Consider the following 21,341-nt stretch of genomic DNA (forward strand, 5'->3'; position numbering starts at 1 on the left):
TTTTTAGTATGCTGTTAAGGTCTGTCATAGCTTTTCTTCCAAGGAGCAAGCTTCTTTTAATTTCATGGCTGCAGTTACTATCTGCAGTGATTTTGGAGCCCAAGAAAATAAAGTCTCTCCTTGTTTCCATTGTTTCCCCATCCAATTGCCATGAAGTGATGGGACTGGATGCCATAATCTTAGTTTTCTGAATGTTGAGTTTTAAGGCAGCTTTTTTACTCTCTTCTTTCATCAAGAGGCTCTTTAGTTCTTCATGTTCTGCCATGAGGGTGGTGTCATCTGCATATCTGAGGTTATTGATATTTCTCCCGGCAGTCTTGATTCCAGCTCATGCTTCATCCAGCCCGGCATTTCGCATGATGTACTCTGTATAGAAGCTAAATAAGCAAGGTGACAATATACAGCCCTGATGTACTCCTTTACCAATTTGGAGCCAGTCTGTTGTTCATGTCCTGTCTTAACTATTGTTTTGACCTACATTCAGATTTCTCAGGAGGCAGGTAAGGTGATCTAGTATTCCCATCTCTTTAAGAATTTCTCACAGTTTGTTGTGATCTACACAATCAAAGGCTTTAGTGTAGTCAATGAAGCAGATGTTTTTCTGGCATTCTCTTGCTTTTCGTATGATCCAATGAATGTTGGTAACTTCATCTCTGGTTCCTCTGCCTTTTCTAAATCCTTCTTGAAGATCTGGAAGTTCTCAGTTCATGTACTGTTGAAGCCTGGCTTGAAGAATCTTGAGCATTACTATGCTAGCATGTGAGGTGAGTGCAGTTGTGCTGTAGTTTGAACATTCTCTGGCTTTGCCTTTCTTTGGGATTGGAATGAAAACTGACCTTTTCCAGTCCTGTGGCCAAGTTTTCACCAAATTTGCTGGCATATTGAGTGCAGCATTTACACGGCATCTTTTTTAAAAGATAATAATATTTATTTTGGCTGTGCTGGGTCTTCACTGCTGTGTGTGGGCTTGCTCTAGTTGTAGCTACTCTCTAGTTGCAGTTTGCAGGCTTCTCATAACAGTGGCTTCTCTTGTTGTGGAGCACAGAGTCTAAGGTGCATGGTCTGCAGTAGTTGCCTCACATGGGCTCAGCAGTTGTGGCACACAGACCTAGTTGCCCCGTGGCATGTGGGATCTTCCCAGACATGGGACTGAACCAGTGTCCACTGCATTGCAAGGAGGATTCCTAACCACTGGACCACCCGGGAGGCCCTCACAGAATCATCATTTCGGACTTGAAATAGCTCAGCTGGAATGAGTATGAGGTGGTTATTTCATTGTGGTTTTGATTTGCATTCCTCTTATGATTAGTGATGTTGAGCATCTTTTCATTTACTTGTTGGAATTGTCTGTTCTCGTCCTTTTTCTATTTTTAAATTGGGTTCTTTTTGTTGTTGTTGGATTGTAGAAGTTCCTCATGTGTTCAAGATATTAACCCTTTATCAGACATGTGACTTGGAAATATTCTCCCCCATTCCACAGGTTGCCTTTTCACTCTAATGATTTTTTTCTTTGGGTGCACAGAAATTTTTGAGTTTGACGTAGTCCCACTTGTCAATTTTTGCTTTTGTTTTTAGGTTTTGATGTTCTATCCAATAAATCATTGCCAAATCCAGTATCCTGAAGCTTTTCCCCTGTGTTTTATTCTAGGAGTTTTAATAGTTTTAGGTCTTACATTTAGGTCTTTGAAATCCATTCTGAGTTAAGTTCTGTATATGGTGTAAGATCAGAGTTCCACTTCATTCTTTTGCATTGTTTTCCCAGCACCATTTGTTGGGGGGATTGTCCTTTCCCCACTGTGTAATCTTGGCACCCTTGTTGAAAATTATCTAGTCATATACACAAAGGTTTATTTTCTAGTTATCTATTCTTTAATGATTTTTTAACAGTTATAATTCTGCATACAGTCGTACACTTTGGCAACTTATTAGATATTAAATTTTTGTTGCAGTATGTATTTAAACTAACGGTAGATAAGCCCCTTAAACAAACTTGCAGCAGAAGATTACAAAGTTTTTTTTCATTTTAAAAAATTGTATTTATTTATTTATTTAGTGTTATACAGTAGGTCTTTGGTTATCCATTTAAAATATAGCAGTGTGTGCATGTCCACGCCAAACTCCTTAACTATCCCTTCCTCCCATCCTTACCTGCCCTGACCCGGCAACCGTAAGTTTGCTCTCTGTGAGTCTCTTTCTGTTTTGTAATTAAGTTCATTTGTATCATTTCTTTTTAGATTCCACATATAAGGAATGTCATATGGTGTTTCTCCTCTGTCTGACTTATTTCACTCAGTATGAATCTTTAGGTCCATCCATGTTGCTGCAAATGGCATTATTTCATTGTTTTTAATGGCTGAGTAATATTCCACTGTTTATGCTGCTGCTGCTAAATTGCTGCAGTCATGTCTGACTCTGTGCGACCCCACAGATGGCAGCCCACCAGGCTCCTCTGTCCCTAGGATTCTCCAGGCAAGAATTCTGGAGTGGGTTGCCATTTCCTTCTCCAATGCATGCATGCGTGCTAAGTTGTTTCAGTCGTGTCCAACTCTGTGTGACCCCATGGACAGCAGCCCACCAGATTCCTCTGTCCGCGGGATTCTCCAGGCAAGAATACTGGAGTGTGTTAACATTTCCTTCCCCACCACTGTATATATGGACCACATCTTCTTTATCCATTCCTCTGTCGATGTTTTTTTTTCAAATGGGAATGTTCTGGCCTGTGTTTTCTCCTTATGCTACCACCATTTTCTATTGTTATAAAGTTCTTGGAATTCCATTTTGATCTATATGATAATATTTGTTTTGATTGATAACACTGTTTTGCAGCCATAATATAAGTTCATTTTCATGGAGTTTGTTGTCAAATAAATATGATATTTAATTTAGTTTTTTTAAAAAGTTGATTCTAACTATATTCTAGGCATTGTTTTAGGTGTTAGAGATACAAAGAGAAAGCTACTGTATTTTTGTGTTGTTTTTATACCAATTTCCTCTGGCCCAAGAACTCAAGAATGAAAGCTGAACCAAATATCATGGAAGGATTAATGAATGGGAGAGTAACAGAAGATAAAGACACAGATGTAGACTGGGGCCAGTTTATGATATAATTTTAAATTTATCATAAATTCAATGGGAAGCTACTGAAGATTTTTAAGTGAAGGACAAAAAGGATTAACCATGAACTTTAAAAGGAAAATCTGATGTAATGTGGTGCGGCAAGAATGGATATAATTTGAAATGTTATTTTGTAGAAAATCTTAGTAGCTGATAAACCTCATATTATATGGAAAACTAATTTGTTAAACTAAAAAATACCAAAGTTGTATTTTGGACACATTTTTTTCACATCACTTATTTTAAAAAGTGGTAAAATTGCAGCATCACCACCAACTTAAACATCCTTAACCACCCAAATTTTGTTCTCAAATACTAGTAGTCTCTCAAAGAAGTTAAGTGTTTCCTTGACTTTCAGCTGCTTCCATGTCTTATAGAAGAAAAAATATTTTTCCAGGATAGTCCTCAAAAAAAAGGACAAAAGCAAACCAGCTTGACACGGCTGTAACAATTTGAACATCAGTAATAATTATAGTTAGTTAAAATATATAAATATTTTGCAGTACAATGAGTTCCTTAATGGTACTCGAGAGAAAAAAATATCAAGTATGGACAAATATCATGGTAGTGATATGAAGGTAAATATGGATTATATTTAATATGTTTTTATTTTCTTTAAGTAGTGATACCCTAATATAGCTGAATAACTTGCTTCATTTAACTATATGTCTGTATAAAGTACAGATAGGTATTTATTTCATCTGTATAGTAAAGAAAAGTAATTATTGAATACTGTAAGTCAAATAATCCAGAACCAAAAATAAGAAGGACCAAGCAGCAATGGTAGTAGCAAGTAAAACAGACAGAAAAGATGTCTGCAGTGTGTTGCAGAATCATGATTTAGCCTAATGTCCTAGAGAAGGAGGAGTTAACTGTTCAGACTTGTTCCTTATTTCTTTGGAATCTCTAAAAGGAAATGCTACTTACAATTATAAAATAAAACGTATATATAAAGTTTAAACTAATAGATCAGGTAAATCTATCTTAATTGCAGGACCTAAGTTATCTAATTTTAGTCTGTGAGAATTAAAGAATATATCCTTTCTGTGGGAGACAAATTAGTGTGTAAAAATCTGAAACTTATATAAAAGGAGTAAATTTTAAAAGGCTTATTGGTGTAATACATGAGGCTTAAATTTAGAAAGAAATCTCAGCCTGGTGACCAGAAACTTGAGTTTAAATCACTCTGAAAGAAGTAAACAAATCCCACTCTCTGACCAAAAATCAGTTAGTTGATAACCCAGATCCCATAACCTTAACTAACCTAAGACAATAATGTTTTACTTTGTGGTCTGATGAAATTACTACAAGCTTTAAAAGGCATCAAAAGCAAGCATCACTACAACTCTTAACTGGTATCAGTATAAATAAAATTACAGTCTTAGGAAATAGTAAAGGAATAATTTTAAAATGAATTAAAACCATGACATTTTACCATAGAATTAAGGGTAAGCATAGGTTTTTAAAGCAATCCTATCTGGGTTTAGTGTGCTACTGTTAAAAGAGTTTGAGGTATTCAAAGAATTAGCCATTTTAGCTAATGACTAATTACCCATTTTAATAATATCAGTTTAACTTCCATAATAATTAGTATTACATGGTTAAGAAAACCACTTTTTCCAAAGTTTTTTTCAAAACAATTTTAGATTCTATTTCTTAGATCCCTGAATTTCTTTAAACCACTCTATTGACACATTTATTCCAGGAAGAAAGTGCTTGTATTTATAGATAGACATAGATATGACATAGATATAAGTATCTATGGATATAAGTAACTCTTAAAATTCTAGAGAAAATCTTTTTTTACCTTTTTAAAACCTAACTAAAAAAATTCTAGTATGCATAAAGACTATGATTAGTCTTACAGAATTTGCTGTGCTTTACTAAATAACAATAAATAAGTATTTTAATCCTTTAGTATAAGTGGTAGAATAAAATACTTGCATATTTAGAATACATAAATACTTACATATTAGAATACTTACATAGTAGAATCTCTTTCTTGAGACAGTGTTGCCTCATGTGAAGCTGAAGCAGCAGAAGGGGATCTGGGGTACAGTCCATAACCTTCACTTGGAGTGATTATCTGCCGACCTAGAATCCTTCAAAGTGAAGAACATAAAGAGACACTTAAGCACCTTCATCCAGCATACATACAAAATATAGGTATTTTTGGAACAAATGTGATGGCTCTACAGAGAAGTCTAGTACATACTTAGTCCCTTACTGATTTAGAATGATTCTTGAGAGAAATGTGAATCCAGAGCCTTTCTGAAGGTATCTCTCTCTCCTATACAATGGAGACAGAATGGATGAAGCTTTTCCACTCCACTGAAAAAGAATCCAAGGAAACTGGGCAAACATTAAAATTTACCCTCCACCCTCCATAACAATCTTCATTAAATTTGCTAAAATGGGTGAAAGCCAGGCCAAATTAGTAAAAACTGAATTGTATTCTTAAGAACATGAAGGTTTATGAATTTTAAATATGTGTAGTAGTGTGGTTTCTAAGGGAAGCTTTCTAATAGCCTATGTCTGCTTTCAAGTATACATGTGTAAGAATTTACTTATAGACAGTAGTGTAATCAAATACATTTTCTAACACTTTTGTTCAAAAGGTCTCTTTTAGACAGATACCAGATCACAGCTACTGGTATAGAAATTGTTTTACTTGATTAAGACAACTAGTTATGAAAACTCTGAGAAACGTCCATCAACGTGAGTTTTCTATCATCTGAGGCTTTAAAACATAGGACCTTAATGATACAAATCCATGCCCATAAAGATTTCAGAATACAAGGTTTCTTGGAAATCTGCTTTTCAAATTTTAGTATTAGCCATGAATATACAGGATTCCAATACCTGAGATGAGGAAAGCTACATGTCCACTGCTGGCACTCTTCTTGGAGACTTTTAGTATGTACACTCAACTTCTGTTCATACAAGAGCTCGTCAATGGCTGTGAACATTGCCTGGACTTTTTCAGTGGCATTTTGATCAAGTTCCTAAAAGAAATTATCACCCCAAAATACTTAGGTGAGCTTCAGTCTCTGTTAAGAGTCATAATCATAAAGGTTGAAAGCAATCAGATTTTGTTTCATTTTCAATATTTAGTCCATTTGTATAAAAGAAAAATTAGTCAGTTTTTGAATCGCAGAATATTCAAATGGCCTCCCTATTCCTATTTAAAGAGAATTTGTACAAATAGCAGTGTTTCTAAGCAATTTATACAATACAGAAACGAATAAAGAAAAATAAAAATTATCAATAATTCTACCACTCAAAAACAATGATTGTTAATTTTATTACAGTTGGTTGGTTCCAGTATTTTTTTTAGAGCTTAAGGTAGACAGTCAATCCTAAAAATATATTATTTCGTAGTTTACAGCTTTCACCTCCCAATTTCGGTGAGATCTTTACCCCATAATCTATCCTTTTGCAGCAGCCAAGGGGATGGGAATTTGATCATGTTATCTGATTCTCTGCCTACTCTCTACTTCAGCTTTTTATCTGCCCCTTTACATTCTGGAGGAAGAAAAGTTAATACCTTCTTTTAAAAGTATAATATAAGAAATATGTGTTTTAACAGTGAGTCAGGTTCTATCCAAAAAAAAAAGGAAGTGGCAACCAACTCCAGTTTTCTTACCTAGAAAATTCCATGGACAGAGGAGCCTGGTGAGCCACAGTCCATGGGGCCAAAAGGAGTCGGACATGACTGAGTGACTGAGCACACAGATAGATTTAAGGTCTAACTTTAAAGACTCAACACAAATATATATATTTGTTTATTTGTCCGCGCCACTTCTTAGTTGCTGCACACAGGATCTTTGATCTTTGTTGCAGCATGCAGGATCTTTAGTTGTGGCATGTGAAATCCAGTTCCCGGACCATGGATCGAACCTAGGCCCCCTTAGCGGGAGCTCAGAGTTTTAACCGCTGGACCACCACCTGGGAAATCCCTGTGCTTTATCTTATGTACACACACTGGGTTCAATATCAACTACATGTCTTAGTGTGGGTTGCAGTTTAAAAAGTTTGAAGGTTACTTTCTAGCCTAAACCTTCCTTCCTTCAGCTTGTAAGATTACACAAAGGAACAGAAAGGGATGTAGGGGTTTGAGACATCTTTCGCCACTTTGATAAATGACATTCCAGTTATGTAAAACAAAAAAATTTTTAAAAAGGACTTTGACATGCTTCAACTTCCCTGTAAGCATCTTCTGTGATTTTTATCTTTGATATTCTTTAATTCCCCTCTCAGCATCTTATAATGAATTTTAGTATTAGTGTTGTTTTTAACACATAAAATGTTACTGTTATTTGTTTTAGTAACTACCAATAAAGCTTGCCAATTATTTTACTCTCTGTTGCTTCTTGTATCCCATTTCTTTCTTCTGGCTTTATTTCTCTTTTGCTTCAGTCTGTCCTTTAATCATTCTTTTAGTTGAGTATATATGAATGGGAAACTCTTACTCTATAGATATTTAAAATGTCTTTATTTTGCCTTCTCTACACACATGCACACTGAATGACACTGTATCATATTTATGTAATAATTTTATTATTTATCATATATATGATGGAGATACATCACTCATTTTTTCCTTAGCACTTTAAAGATACAGGATCATTGTCATCTGACATCGTTAATTGTGAGCAACCTATTTTAAGTCTGAGTTTTACTCCATTATATGTAGTCCCTCTTTTCTAGTAACTTTTGTAATTTATTAAAATCTTTCAGAAAACGAAGATCATGGCATCCGGTCCCATCACTTCATGGGAAATAGATGGGGAAACAGTGGAAACAGTGTCAGATTTTATTTTTGGGGGCTCCAAAATCATTGCAGATGGTGACTGCAGCCATGAAATTAAAAGACACTTACTCCTTGGAAGAAAAGTTATAACCAACCTAGATAGTATGTTCAAAAGCAGAGACATTACTTTGCCGACTAAGGTCCATCTAGTCAAGGCTATGGTTTTTCCTGTGGTCATGTATGGATGTGAGAGTTGGACTGTGAAGAAGGCTGAGCGCTGAAGAATTGATGCTTTTGAACTGTGGTGTTGGAGAAGACTCTTGAGAGTCCCTTGGACTGCAAGGAGATCCAACCAGTCCATTCTGAAGGAGATCAGCCCTGGGATTGCTTTGGAAGGAATGATGCTAAAGCTGAAGCTCCAGTACTTTGGCCACCTCATGTGAAGAGCTGACTCACTGGAAAAGACTCTGATGCTGGGAGGGATTGGGGGCAGGAGGAGAAGGGGACGACCGAGGATGAGATGGCTGGATGGCATCACGGACTCAATGGACGTGAGTCTGAGTGAACTCCGGGAGATGGTGATGGACAGGGAGGCCTGGCGTGCTGTGATTCATGGGGTCGAAAGAGTCGGACATGACTGAGCGACTGAACTGAACTGAAAATCTTTTAGTCTAGAAAGTTGTCTGTTATATCTAAGTTATCTAAATTCTTGACATGAAGTTGCTTATTATATTTCCTTAGTCCTTTTACTTTCCATAAGGTCAGTAGTTATGTCTTTGTCTTCATTTCTAATCTTGTTAATTTATGTCTTATTTTTTCTTGATCAAACTGAAGACTTGTCAATTTTGTTGATTCTTTTCAAAGAACTTTACTGAGTTTCTCTATTGTTTTTCTGTTTTCTATTTCATTAATTTCTACTCTCATCTGTATTATTTCCTTCCTTCTGCTTGCATTGGATTTAATTTGTTCTTTTTTAGTTTCTTCAGGTGGAAGCTTATATTAGTGATTCAAATATGCTCCTTTGTTTCTATAGGCATTTTTCTTCTATGGAGGTATAACTGACATACAACATTATATTAGTGTCTGGTGTGTATAACATAATTCAATATTTGTATATAAAGCAAATCAATCTCCACAGTGAGTCACCATACGTTGTTACAGAATTTTTTTCCTTGCAATGAGAATTAAGATCTTTTCTCTTAGCAACTCTCAACTGCATAATAGAGTATTTTAACTATAGTCACCATGTATTACATCCTCGTGACTTATTTTATAACTGGAAGTTTGTATCTTTTGATATTCTTCATCCATTTCACCCATGCCCAATCCCACCTCTGTCATCATGAGCCTGTTCCATATCTGTAAGCTTGATTTTCTTTTTACATAGGTATTTAAAGCTGTAAATTCCCCTCTAAGCAGCACGTTAGCTGTATCTTGTAAATTTTGATATTCTGTTTTTCCCTTTCATTCAAGATATTTTCTGACTTCCCTGTAATTGTTATTTAACTCATCAGTTGTTTAGAAGAGCACCGTTTTAACAGTCAACTACTTGGGGATACCTAATTTATATCATTGTTCATTTCTAACTTAATTCCAACATGGTGGAACATACCCAGTATAATTTCAATCCTTTTAGATTTATGAGATTTGTTTTTTATGTGAAGATTATATATTCTCTTGTCATTGGGTAGACTCAGTTAGGTCAGGTGGTAAATAATATTGTTCAAGTCTTCAATATCCTTCCCGATTTTGTTCAGTTGTTATATGAAATATTAAGAGTGGAGTACTGAAGTCTCCAGCTACAACTTTTTGTTTCTTATTTCTCTTTTAAATTCTGTAATTTTGCTTCATATACTTTAAGGCTTCGTTGTTAGGTGTGTATACATTTATAACTATTTTATTTTCCTAAAGAATTGGCCTTTTTATCATTATGGAAATGTCCTTTTTTCTCATGGTATTTTCTGTCTTAAAGTTTACTTTGTGTTCAAATTCAAGCAGTTTGACGGCTCTTAATTTCTGTGCCCTCTCATATCGCCTCTGCATTTGTGTGCTAACTCACATCAACCAGGGATGTGTGCATAGTTTGGGCCCTCTCTGTTCTTTCCTGCATGGCTATGTGGAGAGTTTATTAGGGCCTCCTGTGATTTAGTTCCCAGACGCTTGATAAATTTCTGGATAGTCTGCCAATCCATTTTTTGCCCCAGTTAGTACTGAAACTTCAGACTATCTGAGCCACTGTTTTTCCTTCTCCATATGCCACTGAGTGTACTACTGTTGTTAAACATGCTATTGGATATAAAGCCCATCCAAGTTCCACTCCAAATCTATTGAGACCTCTCTGGTAGTAAAACTGCTAGTTTTCAGGGGCTTCCTTGGTAGTACAACAGATAAAGAATCCGCCTGCAATGCAGGCGACCCCCATTTGATTCCTGGGTAGGGAAGATCCCCTGGAGAAGGGATAGGCTACCCACTCCTTACTCTTGGGCTTCCCTGGTGGCTCAGTTGGTAAAGAATCCAACGTGGGAGACCTGGGTTTGATCCCTGGGTTAGGAAGATCCCCTGCAGGAGGGCATGGCAACCCACTCCAGTATTCTTGCCTGGAGAATTCCATGGACAGAGGAGCCTGGCCAGCTGCAGTCCATGGGGTCACAAGAGGCTGGACACGACTGAGTAACTAAGCACAGCACCCTTTAAAGTTGAACAGACTTTTAGTGTTCCTAACTCAAAGTTTTCTTAATTTTGATGAATAACTGCTTCTCCATTTTCTGTGTACCTTAGTTAATTTTCAGAATCCTGAAATGGTTGCTTTTGACCATTACATCTAGTTTATTGTTGCTTTGGGGCATACTCACTCTGTCATACTGTTTACAAGTCCCACCTCAGAATTTTCTCCTATTATATTGCCTTTGTCAGGTTTTGACATCAGTAGTACACTGATCTGTAAAGTGTTGTGTGACTGTTATTTCTTCCACAAATGTATGTTCTTCCATCTGAGCCTGGTGCTTTCTCTGTGAGAATAGACTGATTCAATTTAAGAGTTTTACAGCTGTTCAGATTTTTAAGGACTTTGTCCATTTCCTCTAAGTTACAGAATTTATTGGCATAAAATTGTTTATATTATTATGTTAATAGTGTTTTACTTAATGTCTGTAGAATTTGTAGTGACATCTCCTCTTTCATTCCCTATATTTATAATTTGCATTTTCTTGCTTTTCCTTGACTAATACCACTAGAGGGCTTACTATTAATCTTTTCAAAGGGTAAACTCTTGAACTTGTTCATTTTCTCTTTTACCTATTTTCTATTTAATTGATTTTGCTTTTAATTATTTCTTTCATTCTACTTTGGGTTTAATTTACTCTTCTTTCCTAGCATCTAGGGTAGAAACTTAGGTTATTCATTTTAAAGCTTTCTTCTTTTCTTAAATAAGTATTTAAAGCTATAGATGTCTTTATAAGGACTGCTTTAGCTGCTTCCATAAATTTGGATGTTTTGTGGTTTTATTGTCATGTAGTTGCAGAATACCCTCTAATTTTCCTTGAAATTTAATATTTAGAGCAGTGTTGTTTAATTTCCAAATATTTGGGAATTGTTACAGGTATTTTATTATTATTGATTTATATTAAATCTACTGTAATCAGAGAGCATATGCTGTATGATTTAATCTTTTGAACAATATTGAGATATTTTATGGTCTATCATACAGTCTGTCCTTGTGAGCATTCCATATGCTCTTAAGAAGGATATGTATTCTGTTGGGTATACCATCAGATCTTTTATTTATTTATTTCTGATTTTCTAATTGCTTTATTAATAACTAAAATCTCTAACAGTAATTATGGTTTCACCTAATCTTCTCTTTAATTTTATCAGTTTTTCTTCATACATTTTGAGACTCTATTAGATGTTTATTTATTTAGAATTGTTATATCTTCCTGGTATACTGTGTTATGGACTGAACTGTGTCCTCTAAAATTCCTGTGTTGAAGCCCTCATCTGTAATGTGATGCTATTTCGAGTTAATGCCTTTAAGGTGGAAATTAAGGTAAAATGAGGTCCCAAAGATGGAGCTCTAATCTGACAGAACTAGTGTTCTTATAAGAAGAGGAAGAGAACCAGAGATCTCTCTCTACCTATGCTCATGCCCAGGAGAAAGGTTATAGAGAGGATACAGTAAGCCAGGAAGAGTAGCCTCACCAGAAATCAGCCCTGATGGCATCTTAAGTTTGGATTTCTAGCCTCTAGAACTGTGAGAAAATAAGTATCTGTTGTTTAAGCCACACAGTCTGTGGTATTCAGTATGGCAGCTTCAGCTAAGGCAAACTGCCCTAAGTGTTACTATATTTTGTTTTAAACAAGTTTTTGTTTGTTTGTTTTTGGCCGCACAGCATATAGAGTCTTAGTTTGTGCCCCCTGCAGTGGAAGCAAGGAGTCTTAACCACTAGACCCTCCAGGGAGGTCCCCGAACTGCCTTTTTATCACTAAAAAATATTCTTCTTTCCCAGTGATCAACTATGTGTCTTTAGGTTTATGTTGTCTCATATTAATACAACCTTGTCAGCTTATTGTGTGTATAATTTTCTCTGTCCTTTTAATTTTAACTTATTTGTGTCTTTATATTTAGAGTTAATCTCTTCCATATAGTATATGGGCTTCCCAGGTGGCACTAATGGTAAAGAACCTGCCTGCCAACACAGGAGACATAAGAGATGCAAGTTTGCTCCCTGGGTCAGGAAGATCCCCTGGAGGAGGGCATGGCAACACACTCAAGTATTCTTGCCTGAAGAATCCCATGGACAGAGGAGCCTGGCAGGCTACAATCCATAGGGATGCAAAGAGTTGGACATGATTAAGTGACTTAGCATGCACACATATACTATACAGTTGAGTCTTTTTTTTTTTAAAGCCATTCTGCATTTTATCCATTTTTTACCCATTCTGTTAACATTTAATTGTTGACATGGTTGGATGGAAATCTACCATCTTGCTATTACTTTTCCATTTGTCCCGTTTTGGGAGGTGGGTCCTTATTCTTTTCCTTTCCTGTCTTTTTCTAGGTTAATCAAATGTTTGTTACTATTCCATTTTATTTTTCCCATTGGCATCTTAACTTGTTCTTAAAAATTTTTAATGTTTGCTCTAGGGCTAATAATGTGCATTCTTAACCTATCAAAGTCTAGTCAGTCAAAATTTTACCACTTCATACCTCCCTCTTCATATACTTTTCACTTCTCTCTCTTGATACCTGACACAAATAACACTATACTTCTGTTTATATTCACCCATCCTTTGAGTTGTATTTGTCTCATCTTTTACTTCTATAAATATAAACTCCATCTTGTACTTTTTTTGCTTTATTCAGCTAGTTATCCCTTAGAGAAATCACCAAATAATATAGACTTTTGTATTTACCCACTTATTTATCTTCTGGTGTTCTTTATCGCCTTGTGTCCTAAAGATTCTAACTGCTTCATCTGCCCAGAATTCTGATCTCTGTTACTCAGCAAAATGGGACCACTATGCTTTGTTTGGACTCTGTCTTACAACTCCATAGTCAGAAAATTATTCCCAGGCAGGAAGTCAGGTTAAATAGGGGCCTACCTTATGAGTTTCTTTTCTCTCAGGGATTATAGGTATATGCTACCTGTTAACCAATGCCTCAAGAGACAGCATGGAGTTTCAAAGCCAAAAGAGAATAAGAAAAGCATCAACCTGGGAAGGCACCCTGGTATCAGACATTGATACCCAAGCACAGTAAGAAGGGCATCTGTGTAGGAAGATGGCCTCTTGTATGGTAGGAGCCTAAGAGAGATAATGTTCTCACAATACAGTGGCTGAACTTCAAGGTTAAGCATCCAGAGAGAGAGAAAGAAAAAGAGCCAGATAGAAGCTGCGTTGCTTTCTAACCTAAAAAGTCATGCAGCATCACTGTCACTGCATTCTGTAGGTTGAGGCAGTTAAACAGTCCATTCCAGGTTCAAGGGGAGAGAACATAGAGCCTTTCTCTCAATGGAGGAGTATTAGTATCTTGTAAGAAGAGCATGTTAGATGGGATATATATTAGCATGGCTTTTGAAAATGTAATCTGTCACAGTGGGTGTTTGCATGGGAAGCAGTTTGCTGCAGAGTGATGGAGTACAAGTGAGATGAGGATGTCCATGTGGAAGAGCAGTCAGCTTATAATGTTAGAACCACACTTAAGAGAGGGAAGCTACCATACAGGGAGCAGGCAGCCCCACACAGGGTGACAGCCCGTGTGAGGAAGGTATATGGACGCGAGGACAATACTGGGTGTCTGACTGAGCAGGATGAGATCATTCAGTGGGTGGGAGGGTGCAAGGGGCAGTGACCCAGCACAGGCTGTTGAAACATATGTGGAGTGAGAAGGGCTTTGCAGAGGTTAGGAGGCAGTGAATTAGTGGGGAATTGGTTATATTCAGGGGGATTAATCAAATAAGTAAATATATTAATTATAAGGGGAGCCATGTTCTATCAGAGAAATTACAGATTTGCAAAAGGAAAAAACTAGAATGAAATGGGTCATTTCACAGTGGAATAGGAAGAATACTTTTATTCTCTAGTTCTGTCCACTGGGAGGGTTTAGGAATCAGTGACACCTAAAAAGCAGTAAGCACACTTAGCACCCAAATCTTATTTCTAAACATGGCACTAAAAGGAACTACGGCTCCTTGGAGAAGTGGCTGATTCCATGGCTGCAGCAAAGAAAATACAAAATAAGCCTGGATACCTTGTGTCAGACAGTAAGGAAATACTCAAAGAATTATGGGAACATGTGAAAATGGCACAGAAACCAGCTTGAAGGGAACTCTTACTGGTCAAATCTGGGACACCTGGAACTTCAAAATAAATAATGGTAACTATGTATTATAACTAACTGAACAAAATAGGAATCCTTGAGTCTAGACTGATGTAAACCATAAACGGAAAGTTAGAGGAGGAATAGGATAGTAGCTGCATAGTTTCAATGTACCTCCCCATAAAACACTTGTACATGCAAAGGAGAGTCATATTAAGTGATTAGAGTGAACAACATCAATAATGGGAATTACGTGCCACCTAATAGAATGAAATGAGAAAAGCAAGCTCGTTTCTTGGGTATCACAGATTGAAGAACTAGTTCAGATTGAGGGAGACTAAAGAGACATGACAATGTGATATAAGATTTTGCTATGAAGAACATTATTGGGACAACTAGTGAAACTTTAATGGAGTCTGTGTGTTAGATGGTAGCAGTGTTAATTTCCTGAATTTAATGCTTGCCCTTTAGTTACATAGTGTCCTTATTTGAAGGAAATACACACTAAAATGTTTGGTGCAAGTATCATGTCAGTAACTTCCTTTCAAACCATTCAGGAAAAAAACAGTTGGTCTTCCATATCCATGGCTTTGTACATGTAAAACCCGTTTACACTGTATTAGGTATTTTAAATAATCTAGAGAGGATTTAAAGTGTATCAAAGGATATGTGTAGGTAATATGCAAATACTGTGCCATTTTATATAAGAGACTTGAGCATCCATGGATTTTGATATTCATGGGGGCTCCTAGAATCAGTCCCTTATGGATATCAAGGTACAAATGTTCTTTTTATTATACTTGTAACTTTTCTGTAAGTTGGAGGTTGTTTCAAGTTATTAAGAAAACACAGTATGCAGTAATAGCAACTGATCACAAAACTTGAATTTCATTAATTAAGATACAACCTTACTAACAAAATAATGGATTTCAAAGGAATAACCTACTCTGACATACATGTGAAATCTGCAATGAAATGTTTGTATAATTCAAGGAAAATATCAACATTATTTACATACTAACCAGGAACCTTGAACAAAATCACAATTATAGGTATAAATTTCAAAGAGTTTAAATGTATTCTTCAAAATATTAAACATAGAGTTTTTATATCACCCAGCAATTCCACTCCTAAGGGATATACCTAAGAATATTCAAAACATGTCCACAGAAAAACTCATACACAAATGTTCATAGTAGCATTATTCATAATAGCAACAAAGTGAAGCAACCCAAATGTCCATCATCTGATGGATAAACAAAATTGGTATAGCAATGCAATGAAATTATATTCAGTAAAAAAGAAGTACTGGCATATGCTATAACATGGATAAAACCTGGATATATGCTAGATGAAATAAGCCAGATATAATAGGTGACACAGTATATGTTTCATTTATATGAAATATCAGAACAGGCAAATACATAAAGACAGAAAGCATATTAGTAGTTGCCAGGGGCAAGGTGAAGCGAGAAGTGGAGAGTAATTACTAATGGAGACTGGGTTTCTTTTTGGGATGATGAAAGTGTTCTGGAATTAGGATAGTTTATACAACAGTGAATATACTAAAAAACATTTGTTTACTTTAAAAGAATGAATTTTATGTATGTGATTATGATAGTAAAAAAGGTAAAAAGAATTAATCCAATCAAAGTCTAATCTTGTGTTAAACAGATAAGAAATCTATTAAAATATTTAAATGAAATATCAGAAGTTTTGAACACGTGACAAAGAATATAAATTTCTGCCAGAAGTCAATATTAGCCTAGAACTCAGTTCCCTTAAAAAAGATGAACTCTACACCTATATACTAGCAAAAATAGATTAAAAATACAATTTTTCATATACCATGCAAGGTACCTAGGAATAGATTTTCAACAAATGTATATTACTTTTATGGATAAAGTTATTAAAATGTATTAAAAGACGTTAAAGAAATAGATATTAAATGGATAGATTTATATATCAAATTTGTAATTAGGAGAATTCACTATCATAAAGATTGCTGCTGCTGCTACTAAGTCGCTTCAGTCATGTCCGACTCTGTGTCCTCTCCAAATTGACCTATGCAATTCAATAATCAGATTCTAACATACATGAAAAAGACTGGCCAATACAATTATGAACAGTGTAGTAAGACTTCCCCATCATATATTATAGATTATTATAAAGCTATAGTTTCATTAAAGTCAGTTGTAGTAACATGATTTTAGAATAGAATAGATAGCCCAGCAACAAACCCTTTTATATTTTGAAATTTATAACAGAGATAACAGCAAATCAACAAGAAAAGGATGCAACAAGGATCAGGAAGGTCCCCTGGAGAAGGGAATGGCTACCCACTCCAGTATTCTTGCCTGGAGAATTCCCTGGACAGAGGAGCCTGGAGGGCTGCAGTCCATGTGGTCACAAAGAGTCAGACACAACTGAGTGACTAACACTTTCATGCTACTACTTTCACATGGAAGAAGTTGGAAATGAGTATGTGCATTTTTAGTGATCACAATAACCAGAGGTTGCTATAGGTATTTAATAGGCAGAGATGATGAATACTAAACATCCTGCTATATATATGGGACATTTCTGTACAGCTATATCCAAAATGCCAAAAATGCCCTTGCTTAGAAATCCTGAACTAGTCAGTAAATGGTGCTGAAACAATTCATTATCCACACAGAAAAATTAAAATTATGTTCCTTCTATATGAATGTACAAAAAAACCATTCCAGGGGATTAAAGACCTAAGTATGGAAGAATTTGTGAAAGTTACAAAAGCCACTTATCAGGAAAAGATATTTGCAATACATTTAACAAAGAATTAGTGTATTAGTGATGAACTGCACTTAGTTACTACTAACAAAAACAATAATAGTGGCTTAAACAAAACAAAAGTTTATTTTTCTCTCATAAAAAAATTAATCTACAGGTAGGAGAAGGCGATGGCACCCCATTCCAGTACTCTTGCCTGGAAAATCCCATGGGTGGAGGAGCCTGGTAGGCTGCAGTCCATGGGGTCGTGAAGAGTCGGACACGACTGAGCAACTTCACTTTCACTTTTCACTTTCATGCATTGGAGAAGGAAATGACAACCCACTCCAGTGTTCTTGCCTGGAAAATCCCAGGGATGGGGAGCCTGGTGGACTGCCATCTATGGGGTCGCACAGAGTCTGACATGACTGAAGCGACTTAGCAGCAGCAGCAGAAGCAGCAGCAGGCATTAAAAGCTGATATGGTAGCTCAGCTGATACGGTAGCTCCATGGCTATTAAGGATTCAGTTTCTTCTATCATTTCCATCCTTAGTGATGCTTTATGGTTCAAAATGGCTGTTTTTACCTTTAGCCATAGGTCCATGTTCCAGGCAGGAATTAGGAGAAAGGGGATAAATGGAAAAAATGGCATTCCAGAAAGCCCCATCTCCTGACTTATTGTACAATTCATTAGCTACCTTTACCTGTAACAGCAGTTGATAAATAAGTTTTCAACTCAGTACAATACCAAAAGTTCTGTAGTTCTACAGGGTGAAGGGACACAATGCAGCTTCCTAAGAGTCTCTGTTAAAAGTATTTAGAATAGTGGTCAGCAAACTATGACCAGTGGGGTAAATCCAGCCCACAACTTGTTTTCTAATAACATTTTATTGGAATCCTGTCATGCCCATTTATTTATGTACTGCCTACGGCTGCCTTCTCAGTGAGAACTGAGGGTCCTAACAGTCTGCAAAACCTGAAATATTTACTATTTAGTCCTTAATAGAAAAAGTATACCTCCCTTGTAGCTCAGCTGGTGAAGAATCCACCTGCAATGCGGGAGACCCCGGTTCAATCCCTGGTTTGGGAAGATCCCCCGGAGAAGGGAAAGGCTACCCACTCCAGTATTCTGGCCTGGAGAATTCCATGGACTGTATAGTCCATGAGGTCGCAAAGAGTTGGACACAACTGAGCGACTTTCACCACACCTAATCTAAAAGATAAAGAACTCCTAATTAACATGAAAATGATAAATTAAAAAATGAGTATGAAATATAAATAGGCAATTCACAGACTACAAATATATGCAATATCATGTATGAACTGTCCAAAGAATTCTAAGCAAAAGTAGCCAGATATAACTGTTAATACATACTATAGGATTCCATTTATATGAAGGGCAAGAACAAGTAAACCTGGTGATAGAGATCAGAATAGTGGTTATCTCTGGGACTGGGAGAGGACATCTAGGAGCCTTGTGGGAGCTGACTGTCTATATCCTGGTTGGTGTACTGTTTTCATACACACACATGTGCACATGCACACCCAATACATAAGTTATGCAACTTTCTTTAAGCTGTAAAATTTTTTTTTCCTCATCAACCACACTGCATGAGATACCCTTTAAAAAAAAACTAAGGGACTTCCCTGGCAGTCTAGTGATTAAGACTGCCTTTCAATGCTGGGGGTATGGGTTTTGGGGAGCTAAGATCCTACATGCCTTGTGGCCAAAAAAAACAAACATTAAACAGAATAAAAATACCTATTGCATCAAGGTGATAAACATGCATAAAATTTGTCTTTTAAATTTTCTTTGAAGGTTGTTGGTCTTAAATACAATGGGAGATAGTCAAGAATGAAAAAATAAACCTCATCACAACACTCAGTTAATTAATAATAGCTTGAATAACATCTTAGGTAAATACCTTTAATCTTTTTTCTAGTATATATAGGCAAAAATATATGTAAAATAAAATTAGAATCACACTACATATATTGTTTTTAATGGGCTTTTTTAAATTTAACAATATATTGTAAACATTTTCTGAGTCTATATGGCTTAGTAGTAACTTTCAAAAACATTTTAAACAAGGTAATATTAGTAGTGGAGAGACACATTAGTGGACTGAGCACAGCAGAGTAGATCCAGGGCCAAGATCTATACTGACCTGTACCTGTTTAAGCCAAACACTAAGCATCTTTAAGGATCAACTACTCAGAGGACTGATGCCTTCTTTACAGCTATTTTAAAGGGTAAATAAACAAAGTAGGAGGGACTTCCCTGGTAGTCCAGTGGTTAAGACTCCACACTTTCACTGTTTGATTCTTTGTTGGGGAATTAAGATCCTGCATACAACATGGTGTGGCCAAATAAAATAAAATAAAACAAAAAATGTAGGAGAGGGAAGGCGTGAAATATACTGACCAAACTGACAAATCCTAACTCCCAGAATAGTCACGCAAGCACTCCATGAGACCAATAACATAAAACTCACACCATATCCCCAGGAGAAGTCCGAGCTGCCTTCAGTAGAGATCCCGGTGCTTGTATAACTTGGAAAAGCAGACCTTGAATTTCCAGTGTCAGCTGATGTAAAAGGTGATTCTTGTGTGATGTCAGATTCACTAAATGCACAAGTGGGAAGGAAAAGAGAAAACAGAAAAATTCTTCTATTTCCTCAGGTTTCTGTAGCATTAACTACTCAGCAACCGTTTAGGTGTTAGACATTTGTACAAATACATCCACAGAGATAAAAATAAATGAAGAATTTGAAATGTAAGCATCACAGTAAGGTCTGACCTAATTCCTACAGAATTGATGGCAGCCATTCTAAATAATTCTAGTCTTAGTTTACAATTAATATTTTTTAACATTTCACTTATAACATCTACCCTCAAGAAACTAAAGACATTTCAGAAATACTAGGAATAGTATGTGAACTTGTATGCCACTTTTAGTTTACTAAGCACTTTCACAGATTTTAACTGCATTTATCCTCACAACAATCTGGTGATGTAAAACTCACCAGTACATCTAGAGATATACTTTAAGACAAAAACTCTTGAAATTTAGTACTAGATTTTGAAACAAGGTTTTATGACTCTACTTTTTGTATGATACCACAATTGCTTTTCAGAACCCTCTGTGAAGTTACCATTTCCTCTGTCCTATTTCTTAAAATAATAACTGCAGCTAATATTTACTCAGCATTTACTATATTTTATCTCATTTATATTTACCACACCCTTTAAGAGATACTATTACCAGGTAAATAACTTGCCCAATATTATTCAGCTGCTGCTGCTGCTGTAAGTCGCTTCAGTCGTGTCCGACTCTTCGTGACCCCATGGACTGCAGCCTACCAGGCTCCTCCATCCATGGGATTCTCAAGGCAAGAGTACTGGAGTGGGGTGCCATCGCCTTCTCCAATTATTCTGCTAATAGGTAGCAAAACCAAGATTAAAAATCTGATCTGTTTGGATTCCTCCTGCGTTTCTGCTTTTAACTACCTTATAATACTATTTTTCAAAGATTACAAAAATAAGTATGTTTCCACTAGTTGTTCTAGAATGGAAGTTGAATGGTATTGAAAAATGTGACAAAAATTCTTTTGTTTCATTAGTACAAGGCTTGATACCAATCCTAAGGCAAAAAACCCAAAGCTTTTGCCATTATCAAGTACAATAAGCAAATAGTACACTTTGTGTCATTACCTTTGGGAACTTAGGTCTTTTTCACGGCTGTCATTGGCAGAGGAAATTTCATCCAGTTGCTCAGGAAGAGGATGATGATTAAGAGCATGGTTTGTTATTCCTTTCCTGTAAAATGGAAAAATAGTTATAATTTTTGTAAAGAAAAAAATATGTACTTTTCAGTAACTTGATCTACAAGTTACCTACTTCTTGCTG

The 21,341-nt window shown here is 36.1% G+C and overlaps 1 protein-coding gene across 5 annotated transcripts in view; it reads right to left on the reverse strand.

Moving 5' to 3' along the window:
* The window catches only part of FAM149B1 (family with sequence similarity 149 member B1), a 52,285-nt gene that overhangs the window by 23,953 nt on the left and 6,991 nt on the right, over positions 1-21,341 (reverse strand). For 4 of the 5 annotated variants that reach the window (XM_040242421.1, XM_040242424.1, XM_040242423.1 and 1 more), the window contains exons 2-5: positions 21,147-21,251; positions 19,928-20,057; positions 5,977-6,119; positions 5,100-5,216 (exon numbers count right to left, since the gene is read on the reverse strand). In XM_040242421.1, coding sequence (XP_040098355.1) covers positions 5,100-5,216; positions 5,977-6,119; positions 19,928-20,057; positions 21,147-21,251 — 495 coding nt within the window. Of the gene's footprint in view, positions 1-5,099; positions 5,217-5,976; positions 6,120-19,927; positions 20,058-21,146; positions 21,252-21,341 lie in introns of those variants that run through there. The other variant, XM_040242426.1, reaches the window with a different exon arrangement.

This window comes from Oryx dammah, unplaced genomic scaffold, assembly GCF_014754425.2.
Source record: "Oryx dammah isolate SB20612 unplaced genomic scaffold, SCBI_Odam_1.1 HiC_scaffold_6, whole genome shotgun sequence".
Taxonomy (NCBI): Eukaryota; Metazoa; Chordata; class Mammalia; order Artiodactyla; family Bovidae; genus Oryx; species Oryx dammah.